The sequence below is a fragment of the Zalophus californianus genome, chromosome 2 (genome assembly GCF_009762305.2).
Source record: "Zalophus californianus isolate mZalCal1 chromosome 2, mZalCal1.pri.v2, whole genome shotgun sequence".
NCBI classification, from domain to species: Eukaryota; Metazoa; Chordata; class Mammalia; order Carnivora; family Otariidae; genus Zalophus; species Zalophus californianus.
In genome coordinates, this window is record NC_045596.1 from 40,306,694 (window position 1) to 40,321,527 (window position 14,834).

The window sequence follows — 14,834 nt, forward strand, 5'->3', positions numbered from 1 at the left end:
GCAGTGACAAACCTGGGGCGGGGGGGCAGAGGTACTGTTTCAAAAAAACTACTCACATTATTCCTCTCTGTACCTCTTGTTACCGGGAGATTTTTAGGTTTTCTTTTTTGCTGGGGTTCTGGAAATAAGAGTATGTGTTTGACTTATTAAACCAACCATATCCACACGTGTCAAGGATAACCGGGATTTATCTGTCGGTCACGGAACAAGGATAGGGCCTTGTCACTGGCAACTACACTGAGATCCAGGAGGACTTTTGCTTTCTATACTCATTTGATAGCACTTTAAAGAATAAAACTGAGCACGTGGAAGGAATCACTGTATTAAAAACTGCAGCAGATGGCAATATGGGACAACTCCAGAGGAAAAAGGAAGGAAGCAAGAATGAACCTCTTAACGAAAACTGAAATAGCAATGAAGAGAAATAGTTTACTACATACGTAATCATGTCTTCGGGCTCCTTATTGGACATCTGCACACTAGTCATACACATCGGTCTCCCAACTTCTTTGTCCAAATGTCTGAGAATGCTATCTAATGCTTTACGCACTTGAGGATAGTACACTGACATTCCTAGGGGAAAAAAACCTCACAGTTATAAAATGTCAGAAATTAGATAAAGAATAGCCGTACCTTCCATAAAAAATAAAAGCCTATCTTTAAAGGACATCAGCTATTGTAGTCACCAAGGAAGGAATTTCAACTGTGATATACTCTTCTCCCTCATGATCAACTTCAGTAATGTGTACAACTCATGCACAGAACTAAAATTACTTTGAAGGAAGTACAAAATGCAGTGAATATATCATGTAAGAAAACAAAGACTGAATTGGAAGACTCTTAATATGAAAACGTATAGGTATTATCAAAACTGTATTCACTTTTTCTATCATTCTGTACTGGAATAACCATATTAGACCAATATTTTCATTTTAGATTTGATCACAAACTTTTTTTTTTTTAAGATTTTATTTATTTGTCAGAGAGAGGGAGCGAGAGAGAGAGGGAGAGCACAAGCAGAGGGAGGAGCAGGCTTCCCGCTGAGCAGGGAGCCCGATGTGGGGCTTGATCCCAGGACCCTGGGATTATGACCTGAGCCGAAGGCAGACGCTTAGCCAACTGAGCCACCCAGGCGTCCCGATCACAAATTTTTTCAAAAGAATATTAAATATTTGTATCACAAAGCAGTTTGTTTGGCCCAGTTAACACTAACCTATGACTTTTGCTTCTTCATCTGTCAAGGTTTTGTTGAGAAAAATTTTCTTGACACGAAGAGTGTTTCCTGAGGGAAGAATAACCCCTGTTGTGGGCATCGGCGGCTCCCCATCCTTCTGCTGCAAGCTGTCTGCTATTACAAGGAAGACTCTGAGGCCTATGTTCATTCTCTTCAGGAAAAAAAAAGTTTCAGAATGAAATCAAAGTGTCAGAAAACATCCATTTTTCATGTTGAAAACATCTCGTCAATTAACCCCGGGGAGGATGGGAGGCAGGAGGGCATGAGGAAAACTAACTTTTCTTGTCCAATGTCTTTTAAATAGTCCAGGCATTACAGTTTAATACCAAATTCCCAAATGCCGCCCCTTCACTTCTGAGGCCAACTGGCTCTCCTATTCTCTAGAAAGCTTATTTCAAACCACTTTCCTCCTTCCTCAGCAATCCTACCCTCCTAGCATCCCCTCCCCTCTCTAAGCAGATGATAGGTCTCCTACTTCACAGAAGGAAAATCCATCAACTGTCCTCAGTCTCTCACAAGGTTAATACCTCTTCTCCCTCTCCTTCGTTCCGATGACAGACAGTCAAGGGGGCGCTGGGCTTCCTCGGTGTTAGGATCCCATCTGCTCTTGCTTTCCCGACAATGGTACACCACCATTTAGCCCTTCTCTCCCTTGCATCTTCAACACTTCCCTTTCAACTGGATATTCTGTTTACTTCCATTAACTATGCTCAGTTATCTTAATGGAGCAAGTCCTCCCCATAATACTTCCCTGAAGCAACTCTCCCTCATTAGTGACTTTTCAAGCAGCACAGGACACGGTCAACTCTTCCTTGTTTTCTGAAACACTCCCTTCCTCTGACTCATCTGTGCCACGGCTAGCTGAGTCATCTCTGCTGACACTTCAGCTTTGGCCTCCTTTCGCCGCAGTCAATGTGAGACTGCTTCAAGACGAGGTCCTAGACTGCCTTCTCCTATCTTTAGGTTTTCTCTCCCAGAGTGACCTCACGTATCTACATGGGTTCCGTTACCACCCACACCACATCCCCCGCCAATGTGAAGCCTCACTTCTCTGAACTCAGACCCTCAGACCCACTTGACATCTTTACTTGGATGTCAAAAAGATGCCTCAGGTTCAACTCGTTCAAGCCAAGTAGACTTTCCCCTCAACCACAATCCCTTCTCAAGGTTTCTTTCCAGGGTCAACAATCTCCTCTCCGGCTGCACCACCACGGTTCTCAGCCCAAGCCACCACTGTCTCTGCCCTATGGGAGTGGTCTCTAAAGTGGCCATGTGCATCCCAATGGGTGTGCAGGATAGCTCACTGGAATACAGGAAATAAATAAAATTTATTTGTATGTATTTTTAATCTGTTTAAATAAGATTAAAGTTTAAAGCTTTACTCATCTTTATTTATATATATTGTATTTATATGTATTTTTATTTGTATTTATATGTATTTTTATTTACATGTATTTTTAAATCTATTTAAATAAGATTAAAGTTTTAAACTTTACTCATCTTTATATACGACATAGCACCAGTGTCCTCCCTTAGTCTAAACATCATATGGTCCCGTCACACAGTCATAGAAAACATCATGAAGGAAGTGGAAAATCACCATAATATACTGGGGTTCACAGAAGTACCCCCACTTATTCATTCTTCCAGTGTATTGCAATTTGCATGTATTTGATTAAACGGATAATTTTTTCTGGCTTTAACTAAACTTGCTCTCACAAGCTGGAAAAGATTCTGAAAATAGGGATTAAAGATAATCCTAAAAGAGTAAGCCTATGGAACAAGACAACAAAACAGAACTCACAGTTTCTACTCCTCCTAGAAGAGCTTCAGTGGGGAAAAAACTTATATTCAGAAATAAAATTGTTCAATGGAGAGAATATTTTTGAAAACGGATGTTCAAGAAAATCTCTTTCATTATGTGATTTCCGAGGTTGGAAACCATATTAAATATGTCATCTATAAAAACACTCATTTCTCCTCACTTTCTAAGCCTGGAAATAACTTTAATGTATCTTAAAAATCCTACAAATGAAAAGCTTCAATAACTTTCCAACTCCTTTGTTAACTACATAAATATATATTTTAGGATTTGATTATGAGAAGGACCAGCACAGTAATTTTAAAGAAATAAGAGATAGTAACCTTTTTATATTCTCCAATGTGATTTGATTCTAGTAAGCAATTAGTTTGTAAAATACTTTTGAACAATCTGAAAATGTAATGTCTAAAGAGTGAGTTAGAGTTTACTAAGTGAATAACAAGGCCACAGAAGTAGGAAATGTTTAATATTTAATTCTTTTGCCTATTTTTTTTTTTGTAATCGTAAACTCCACCTGGGGAAAAAGAATTTTGCCTGTTTTGTCTCTAATACCTAAAACAGTGCCTGACACATTTTTGGTGCTCAAGAAATGCTAAATAAATGATATTTAAAAATCTGATACTAATATTGATAAAAGAAACCTGAGCTCATATCACAACCTACAGAAGTCAGCTGAGCTGACTCATCTGGAAAACTTCCTCTCTTGATTACTTTTCACCATGCTATTAAACTACTGAGTCGGCAATCAGAAAGGTGAAATAACTGGCCTCAGATCACACTGGTAATTAAAAGTAAAGCTTCTAACTAGTGATTTGAGTCTAAGCGTTCTGATTCCAGAAACTGCTCTAAAAAAAATAAAATAAAAAGATTATATAGGACAGGGTATTACCGTATTTTATATATATATATATATATATATATATATTTTTTTTTTTTTTTTACCTCTGGATTAATGGTGAAAGTTTTAGTAGATTTTCCAACACTGAGAAGATCAAATATTATTTCTTTCATTGCAAAATCCAAACGTTCCTAGAAAAAAATAACAATCAAGGAATCCTTATAACTTTCTACTACTATGTGTTGGGTATCATGTGCAGAATTATACATATAATGGCAACAACACAGGTCTGTGCCCATTAAGAACTTCAAAAATCTAGGTGGACAAAAGAAATATACCTATGAAGAAAGGTTAAAAAATATGACTATAAATATGTTACTTAATTATCAAATGATTTAATATCCCAACAAATAGGATAAACGTTTTAAACACTCATTTACCAAAATCACACCCCAAAATCTAAGTGAAGGAATTCCCAGAATGATGACAAAAGCAAACAGCCATGCAGCAGGCCTAGAGAGCAGTGAGTTCATCCTGAGACAGGCAGAATAGGTCTCCAGGAAGGAAACCTCCAGAGAAAGAAAAGATTAGTAAGATTAACTGAGGTTTGAGAGGAGTCACACAGTTCTCATTGGTGTGAGGTGATTAATCCAAGGGAGAGATCTGAGGGTAAGAAAAAATAGAGATGTGCACCAAAGGCAAAAGTTTTCTGAACACAAACTCTCAAGCACAATTTGCTTTCATTCACCTTACCGACACATTTATACCCATTGAATCATCATTAGTTCTGTGCTCCAGTAAATAGAAATGTATTAATTTTATTTAAATATTCCTTATTTTTTTCACTGTTCAAAATAATTACATTATAGATGATCTAAATCATCAAAATCATCACAGTTTCAGTTCAAAGAGGACACAATGAATATTCTGAAATCAAAGCATTTTCCTTAGTTGATGAGGTACCCCTGGGCTTCATGTCCCCAGAGGGAATGTGGCCAAAACCTGGGATTTGCTCACTCAGCACCTGTTGAACCCCCTTCTAATAAACCTTCCTTTACTGCAGAGACTAGAAAGCTCAAATCTTATTTCCCAGGGTTCCTCAGAACAGTGGGCTTTGGGATGTGATTTAGACTCTGCCAAAGGGTATAGTCATATGTGTCCAAGGGAACTGGCATACATAAGGAAGAGGAGGAAGACAGGAGACGGAAGGAAGCTTCTACTGATGGGGACTGATGGGGAGCACGTCAGCAGCAAGATTCCGAGGCTACTGTGATGACTTCCTCCCTTGGCAGCTCTTTGTTTGTGGCAGAGGGAGCAGTCAGTCATCCTGAGAGCCCAATTCTGCAATTTCCTCTTAGTCGTTCAGAGTAGTCCTACTAGTGACTCTATGACCCATCCAGATTCCTTCAAAGACCCCTCTGGGCTCAATTAGCTACAGTGGATTCTAGTATCTATACCTAAGAAACTAGATGAATGCACAAGAGAACAATTTTCCAAAAATCTTTTGAGATACTCAAGAGGTCAGTGGCTTAACAGTAGGATTGAGAGAGACCTCCCAGACCCTTCCTAAATTACGTGCTTCTTCTGCCTGTGGGCCTCACTGCCTTCTGCAAGGGTGCAGATCAAGGACTTAAACTGACTTTGTCACCAAAAAAGTACTAGCATGCTTTCATTTTTTCACTATTCAATATTAATAAATGTTTTGTTATCATGCTTTCAGATGTCAACAAATTTTAAAACGCCAAATTACTATAACAGATTATGCATAAGTTGCATGTGTATGTTTATTAGGAGGTAAAGCACTCACCTGAGCAATGAACTGAATAATCTTCACAAATATATTGAGAGGTGTATCACGAGGAACCACACTACGTGAACCTTTTGGAAAAAGTGCTGACACTATGCTCATAAGACGACTATAGGAAAAAAAAAAAAGACTAAGTCATAAAGAGATAATGACATTAACAGCAAACTTATTTTTTAAGGATTTTATTTATTTATTTGACAGAGAGAGACACAGCGAGAGAGGGAACACAAGCAGGGGGAGTGGGAGAGGGAGAAGCAGGCTTCCCGCGGAGCAGGGAGCCCGATGCGGGGCTCAATCCCAGGACCCTGGGATCATCACCTGAGCCAAAGGCAGATGCTTAACAACTGACCCACTTGGGCGCACCTAACAGCAAACATTCTTTGGCTAAAATTAGCAAGTCAGGAAACGACAGATGTTGGCGAGGATGCAGAGAAAGGGGAACCCTCCTACACTGTTGGTGGGAATGCAAGCTGGCGCAGCCACTCTGGAAAACAGTATGGGGGTTCCTCAAAAAGTTGAAAACAGAGCTACCCTGTGACCCAGCAATTGCACTACTGGGTATTTACCCCAAAGATACAAATGCAGTGATCCGAAGGGGTACGTGCACCCCAATGTTTATAGCAGCAATGTCCACAATAGCCAAACTGTGGCAAGAGCCAAGATGTCCATCAACAGATGAATGGATAAAGAAGATGTGGGGTATAATATATATATATATGTGTGTGTATATATATGTACGTACACACACACACACACACACACACACACACACACACACACACACAACTGGAATATTATGCAGCCATCAAAAAACCCCCAAAATCTTGCCATTTGCAATGACATGGATGGAACTAGAGGGTATTCTGCTAAGCGAAATAAGTCACTCAGAGAAAGACAAGTATCATATGATCTCACTGATATGAGGAATTCTTAATCTCAGGAAATAAACTGAGGGTTGCTGGAGTGGTGGGGGGTGGGAGGGATGGGGTGGCTGGGTGATGGACAATGGGGAGGGTATGTGCTATGGTGAGCGCTGTGAATTGTGTAAGAGTGATGAATCACACACCTGTACCTCTGAAACAAATATTATATGTTTTAAAAAAAAGAAGATAGTAGGAAGGGAAAAATGAAGGGGGGGAAATCAGAGGGGGAGACGAACCATGAGAGACTGTGGACTAGACTCCGAGAAACAAACTGAGGGTTTTAGAGGGGTGGGGGGTGGGCGGATGGGTTAGCCCAGTGATGGGTATTAAGGAGGGCATGTACTGAACGGAGCACTGGGTGTTATACACAAACAATGAATCATGGAACACTACATCAAAAACTAATGATGTACTGTATGGTGACTAACATAATAAAATAAAATTAAAAAAAAAACAACAAACATTCTTCCTATTCTTAAGATTCAAGAGAATTCATATTTTTTAAGGTCTCTATAATGTTCATTAAAATTCCATCATTGTGATATATTTTACCAAGATTTTTTTAAAACTACATTTTTTAAAAAGATTTTATTTATTTATTTGACAGAGAGAGAGAGACAGACAGCAAGAGACGGAACACAAGTAGGGGGAGTGGGAGAGGGAGAAGCAGGCTTCCTGCTGAGCAGAGCCCGATGCAGGGCTCAGTCCTGGGACCCAGGGATTATGACCTGAGCCAAAGGCAGATGCTCAACAACTAAGCCACCCAGGCGCCCCTAAAAATACACTTTAATACAAAAGCACTCACCTTTGAGTTACAGTGTTGCTTTCACATTTTATTCTAATTACATAAACCCACAACAATCTATACAAAGATTCCAGTGCAACTCGAGACATTTTAGGATCTTTATTCTGTTTAAAAACAAAAGAGAATAAAAATAAACTTATTAAACTACTTGTAATCATTTCAGATCAATTACAGTCTATTAACAACTAAAAGCCCTTACCCCACTCCTTTCTTTCAATCTAAAGCAGGTTTAAAAAATGTAAATGTAAGTTTGGTATATGGTAAGTACAGAAGGTTGAAAGGTAACCATAAATAAGGAAATCCTGAGCCATCCCTTAAGACTCTCAAACAAAACAGTAAAGTATTAGTTTAATATTATATTAACATTTTAAAGAACTCCTAAATTATACACGCATCAACTTTACTTGATAGAAAAATGGTTCACACAATATTGACATCATGATGGAAGGATTACTAATCTTTGGAGCAATTCACTGCAGCCCATATAGTTAAAATTTAGAACACCAAAAGTTATTATAGATTCTTGCATTTATGAAAAAATGAGAAATATTATTGAGTGATTATCCTTACAAGGGAATATAGAATAGAGGGTGGAGAGCGTGGACTCTGAAATCAGGAATGACTAGCCAAAGCCCATCTTCGGGCATTGTTCTATCACCTAGTGCCACAAGCGATTTTGTCATCTCTACAATGGAGATAAAATAGTACCTACCTCATAGATTAAGGAAGTTATGATGTGGGAAGCACTTGGAACACTGCCTGGCACATGTTAAATGCCCAATACATGTTAGCTGCTATACCTTTACATTTTATTTACAATGAGAAATTATTTAAATTATCATTTAGAATGAGAAAATTATTCCACTTCAATCACAATTTGATCTGTAAACTTTTTCTTCATACTACTTATTATAAAAAGTTATCAAATAACCAGAGTCATTTAATGAGATTTAATTGTGAATTTTGAAAATGCAGCTAATGGTCACCTTCACCAGGAGCATTTTTGGGGATGGGGGGCACAGGGAGGGGGAGAGAAGACAATCCTAAGCAGGCTCCATGCCCAGTGCAGAGCTGGACACAGGCTTGATCACAGGACCCCCAGATCATGACCCAAGCCAAAATCAAGAGTCAGACGCTTAACTGACTGAGACACCCAGGCGCCCCAGGAGCATTTCTTTATGCATGTTGATTGGTTGTAGGATGCACTGATTGCTATAAATTAGCATTCATTAATTTGGTTTGGGGGCTTTAAGATTTTTATTTATTTCTGAGAAAGAGAGAGAGAGAGGACGAGCAGGGGGGAGGGGCAGAGGGAGAAGCAGGCTCCCCGCTGAGTAGGGAGCCCGATGTGGGACTCAATCCCAGGACCCTGAGATCATGACCTGAGCCGAAGGCAGACGCTTAGGTGACTGAGCCACCCAGGTGCCCCACGTTTGGGGGACTTCTTAGTGTTAAACAATTGTTTTATATACAGCAACCAACACAAGGTAGTTTTAAAATACTAAGTAATTTAGCTAGTCTATTTTACGTTTTCTTAAGACACAGAAAAACGGACAACTAGGTATGATTAAAAGCAATGCAAAAAGATGACAACTGAGGATAAAAAAAAACAGCCACTAGAAAATATAATTTTACACATCTATATGAGGAATTGATATAATTAAGAATGGAATATTGGGGTGCCTGGGTGGCTCAGTCGGTTAAGCAATTTTTTTCTTGATTTTGGCTCAGGTCATAACCTCAAGCCTCAAGCTTGATCCTGAGACCAAGCCCCAAGTAGGGCTCCACGCTGGGTGTGGAGCCTGCTAAGGATTCTCTCTCTCCCTCTCCCTCTGCCCCTCTTGACCTTTTTAAAAAAAAAAAAAGAAAAAGAATGGAATATCAAGTATTCTGCTGGTCAGTGTCTCAACATCAATCCCTCCTTCCATTGCTAAATCCATTATGATTCCAAATTTCAAATACACTCCCCAGTAGTTACTACTTTCTTACTAATGTAACTAAAGTAACATATAAAGTATCATGGAATACAGTCATGTTACTAGTAACAACCAAGCTTTTTATAGTACTTTCTTTTCTGTCGCATAACTTTCTTTTCTATCATTTAAATCCAAGATATCAAAATATAATATGTACACTCCAAATAGTATTTTCACATTATTAAATTATGTTTTCAAAATAGAACTAATACAAATTAATATATAAGTTATATATTAAAAATATTTAAGTCAAATTCTGCATAAAAATGTTCTTATATGAATGGTTAATAAAGTATTTGGGTTATCTTATGTTAAAAGTTGACATATCTGGAATAAAAAAACTTGACTTTCAAACTTCCTAAGATGGACTACTATGTTTACAAAGCAGAGTTACTCTATACTGAACAAAGCCAAAACCAGATGAAAAATGATAAAGCAATGATCACTTATTCAGTCACTAAAATGCAGCTACACATGTCTGAATAATACAAACAACCTAAATTGATCTGAGCCTTAAACAAAGATATATATAATTCCTTAGTCACAATTTTGGTATAAAATGAATAATCAGATTGTTACATAAATTAAAATCCAATAAAGTTCTGATATGTCCAGTATGTTTGGCAGCAATCATTTTAATGTTTCTTTCCCTTTTTTCTACTGGGAACCAAAACCAAAATATTTTGTTTAGAATCCGAACCCTATGAAAGTTTTAAAAAGACAAGCATCAAAAATCATATCCACGATCTAAGCTACTATCTCCTTAATTTCATTGGAAAATGTTTTTTAAAGTTCCATTTATAACAATGTAATTAATGTAATGTTAATTAGACAATAAGTTAGACTATTTTAAAACTGAGGATTTGGGTTAAGAATCAACATTCATGATCCCTTCTAGCCCGTAAATTCATCTTCTTGGGGCCACATTAATATTATCCCTGCCGAGTGTCCCTGCTGTTTGCTAGTCTTATAGGAGGAGAAGCAGGTTGGAATAAATACATTAGACATGCGATGCAACAACGGGTAAAGAAAAAAAAAAAAAAGCCACACTTAAAAGGAGATAAAGCAGTATTTTGTTTTGTACCGTCAACACAACTCACCTGGAGGGTTTCTATTTGTTTTCTGATACTGTTGTTAGATGGCATCTAAATAAAGCAATGTGAGACAGCAAACATAAACATGAGATGCAGCACATGCATGTTAGATGAAAATAAGCACAAAACGAGACAGTTCTTCACCAAGGTCTCTATTTAGAAGAAATTGGAAAGTTCCAAGATAGTGGCCAGAAACACTAAGGAAAAATATCCTGTAATTCGGGCATCATGGGATACATCTGTAATACTCGAACTAAGAGAAAATAGTTAAATTTTTTAACTACCTTGAATTTTCCTCTCAAAGCACTGCATTTGAGTCTGAGCAAGTGTAAATTTTTAAAATAAGCATGCACTATAGAAAAAAAATCTTCAAATTATTTCTATAGGATATCTACTCTTATTATCCCCCCCACCCCTCTCCAATTATTCTTCAGAAACTTTGCAATCATTTTTCACACAGTGACCTTAACTGATATAAAGATAGGGAACTAGGAAACTACCAAATTCTGTTTAGGACAAAAATAACATATTTAACATTTTCTGTGAATATAAATGGATGCTTTCTCATGCTAGTTATGGGCCTACAGGACTAAAGCACATTTCTCATGGTTGCCAACTTCAAAAACTAGTATGGTAATTTATAAAAAAGTGGACAATATTAAAGTGTTTTGAAAATGTATCCTATTTATTCTTATGACTCTAGAGAATAATGCCTTTTAATATCCCAAAATTATAGACAAGTATTTTCTGAAAATATTCAGTATAGCAAAATTCCTTACAGTCCATTAAAAGGTAACAGGTGGACCTCAAAAAGCAAAAGTTATGGAGCTGAATGGATCTAGAGGCAGATCCTATCTCTATCACTTTTTGGTTCCCTGAACATGGGTTACTTATCTTCTTTCAGCCTCCGTTTAAGAATTAAGAGACACTATATTTAAAGCATCTAGCATATGGTAAATATTAATAAAAACCACCTTTAAGAAGTCATAAGTCTAACAAATGAAAAACTGTTATAGATTTTTTTTTTTTAAATCAAGAGGTTACTTGAATCTCAAAACAAAATCACCTTAGGCCTTTATCTTGAACCAGTTTTTCCTATATATAAAACAAATAAATTACATCTGTTACAACAGATAACTAGTGTAGGTTTTTTTCCTGCATACCCAATGCCTTACCTCAACTGTAGTGTAGCCACAGTATCTAAAACTTAATAAATGGGAGTCAATTCATAAAATTTCTGCTGAATAGAGCCTTAATGTAAGTTAAGGGTTAATGGCCAAGACAACTATATTCCAAATATTCATGCTAAGGTGGCTCTTATCTCCTTTAGCCTGGCAGATTGACATTGCCATTAATGAAAATGAACAATATGCCAGAAATATTTAGCAGGAGGTAAAGGTTCAAAGAAAACAGCATTTTAAATGAAAGCCTTACGACAAAAAATAAAAGTTAAGGTACTGCGAAAGAATTGCAAATATGTTAGGTGAAAACGTATATATATAAAAAAACTCCAACAAGCAACAGAAAAGTATGAATTGTCATGAAACAAAGCAACCCTTCAGGAAACACTTAATGCATGTCTTAAAAAATTTTATTAAAATTATGGAAAATCATACCACCCAGAAAATGATCAATTTCCTTTCAGTCCCTGTATCTGTATGAATTTTTCAAAATGAGGACAGAAAACAGTTTAATGCAATTATTTAAATAAAACCTATATTCTGGTTGCATGACATAAAAAGTTTAATAAGCTTGATTTGGTCCTGAGAATTTTCATAAAGAAAGCAAAGAGTATATCAATTCTCGTGCAAGTATGAATAATATTGATGTGTATCTAGGAGAAAAATAACCAAAAATGTTTTTCAAAGACTTACATTTTCTGTATACCTCTTTAAGTAATCAAGGCACTTTTGAAAATGATATATTAAGTCATGGAAAATATATATATAGGATAATGTTGTTCAGTGGACCATTATCAGAGCGGGAAAGAAGAGCCAGTCCTATTTCTCAAATACCCCAATGACCTATAGGGTCAGAGAAAAGTCATTTAATCTATCTGTGCTTGCTTTCATTGTCTTCAAAGTACAAAGGTTTTCGATGTTATCCCTAACTCAGAGGAATAACAGGAAATGAAATGTCATGTCTGTCATGTTTCTATAACTTGTAAGCAAATATTCAAACATATCCATCTATGCATCAAAATCGTGTTCAAATCAAGCATTTACATGACATGCAGGTAAGGAGCAGTGCCATGGTCCATGTCAGACATTAGCTGAGCTCTTATCCACAGAAGAAGATCCTGTTAGATCCTGCTAGCACAGTATCTTGGGAAGATAAAGATCCTACTATCACACACTTTTGTTGACAACACTAAGAGAGAACGGACGTGGATACGCCAAATAGTGTTAGTAACAACTATCTCTTGAATCAAGGCAGAAGCATTTCAGGAGTTTTGTATCCATGTGGATCCAACACCAGACTTTTAGATTTGGCTGGGCATGCTTATATTAAATGTGCTTTTAGTGACATTTTATTATCAAGGCTTGTTTCATTTTCAGACTTGGGACATTACTTAATTTTCTCAAAATGAGTATCTGGAGGGTTCTGTAAGATTAATACTCTGCAATTCTAAAGGAATTTATTTATTAACAAATATTGCTAGGTCTAAGATAATATAAACAACAGTTGTTAAAAATGTACAATTTTGCATTCATTAAGACAAACTAAATTTTCAGTCAAAAGTTTATTCATGTCAATACATGATTCTCCACAGAAAGAAAGATGTATAAAAAAAGCAATATGGTAAAGTATTATTATTCAAATATACCAATAATAATGAAAGTTTTATTACATACTGTTCAATATATATGCATAAGTGAACATACTACAGTCAGAATATTTACAGGTCAGAATGTGATTACATCTTACCTTTAAATGTGACAAACAGTTCTGTAGGAAAATATGCCAGTTATTTAAAAAAAACTGTTTCTGACTGACACATAAAAGGCAGGTAATTAGTGGATATAGAGCCTGTAGGAGACAGGGAAAAGGGGATTAACATTTTTCATGAAAAAGCACTGGATCTGTAAATTATATTCATTCTCATCCACAAAGAGAAGTAAATGTTTTTAGGCACTGTTCCCATTTGTCATAAGAAGTACGATCTCATAGAGTAATCTAACAAAAAATGGTAACGGGCAAATTTTCTATAAGAACAACTCCTTAATCTATCTCATCTCGTGCTTTTATTTTTCCATAGACCCATCGCTCCTTCAACCAATACAGTGGTTAGGAACCCAGGCCCTGGGATCAAGGACAGACTGGCATTAAAATTTCAGCTTTCTATTTGCCAGGTGCGTGACTTCAGGGTGGATACATTAAGTGATCCAAGGCTCACTTTCCTAACATGTGGAGTGCTGAATAATAATTACGTATCTCCTACAGGGTTGGGAGGCTTAAAGTAAAACAAAGAATGCAAAGCACTTAGTTCAATGCCTGGCACAATCCCTGTTTATTCATTATTAGATCTCTATCTTAAGTGGTCAAGTATTTGTCTAATTCTCCACACTTTCTCCAAGCTGCATAAAAATTTACAGAAACTCCTTTAACATTATGTGAAGTGGGTGGTTAAGTGGGGGGGGAGGGGAGCCTTAAATCTCTGAATAGAAATGATGCAATTAGACAGACAATGGTTCCTAAGTAATCTAATACTTCTGAGTGCAATAATAATGTAAAATAAAGGAATTTATGGTTTAACAGGCATATAGTCAACCTCCCACATAGTATAATACATAATTTAAAGCACCTGTCAAGACAGGTAGATACCTAGAATGAAGTCTGAATAACCTATCAACTGTAAAGCTAGTCCAATTAGGAATAGAAAGTCTTAAAAAGAGCAGGAAAAATATATAACACTTGCCCTTATGTTGCATTTTGGATATTTTATAATTCTTTTAAATCTCTCCTGAATTCATAAACCAATTATTCTAACTCCTAATGAAATACTGAAAGGTTTGAAATGTTTTTCAATACCAATGAATGCTTCTTTCTGGAGCTCAGTTCAAAAGTAGTCTGATAAAGCATCTCCACAAAATTTTTCAAACAGGGAACATTCACTTCATTTTTAACAGCCTAGAAAGATAACAGAAGAAGAAAGAAAATGGTTACAAACATTAAACTATATAAGAATTGCAAGAAATTTCTATAAGTGTGAAATCGGTTAATAATTCATGACTATCTCACTGAAGTCCTGCAAACTGCCAAATGACCAACTTGTTCAGTAAATAAAGAGAAACTTGGCCTCTGCCCTGAGAACGCAGGTAAGGGAACAGGCAA

At 36.7% G+C, this 14,834-nt stretch overlaps 1 protein-coding gene across 14 annotated transcripts in view; it reads right to left on the reverse strand.

The window, feature by feature from the left end:
- Window positions 1-14,834, reverse strand: part of FRYL (FRY like transcription coactivator) — a 251,574-nt gene that overhangs the window by 91,721 nt on the left and 145,019 nt on the right. For 10 of the 14 annotated variants that reach the window (XM_027600445.2, XM_027600450.2, XM_027600455.2 and 7 more), the window contains 8 exons: window positions 14,532-14,630; window positions 13,428-13,529; window positions 10,506-10,550; window positions 7,430-7,533; window positions 5,702-5,810; window positions 3,999-4,085; window positions 1,214-1,385; window positions 441-573 (listed from right to left, as the gene is read on the reverse strand). In XM_027600445.2, the coding sequence (XP_027456246.1) occupies window positions 441-573; window positions 1,214-1,385; window positions 3,999-4,085; window positions 5,702-5,810; window positions 7,430-7,533; window positions 10,506-10,550; window positions 13,428-13,529; window positions 14,532-14,630 (851 nt within the window). Of the gene's footprint in view, window positions 1-440; window positions 574-1,213; window positions 1,386-1,761; window positions 1,997-3,998; window positions 4,086-5,701; window positions 5,811-7,429; window positions 7,534-10,505; window positions 10,551-13,427; window positions 13,530-14,531; window positions 14,631-14,834 lie in introns of those variants that run through there. The other 4 variants (XM_027600454.2, XM_027600452.2, XM_027600453.2 and 1 more) reach the window with 2 other exon arrangements.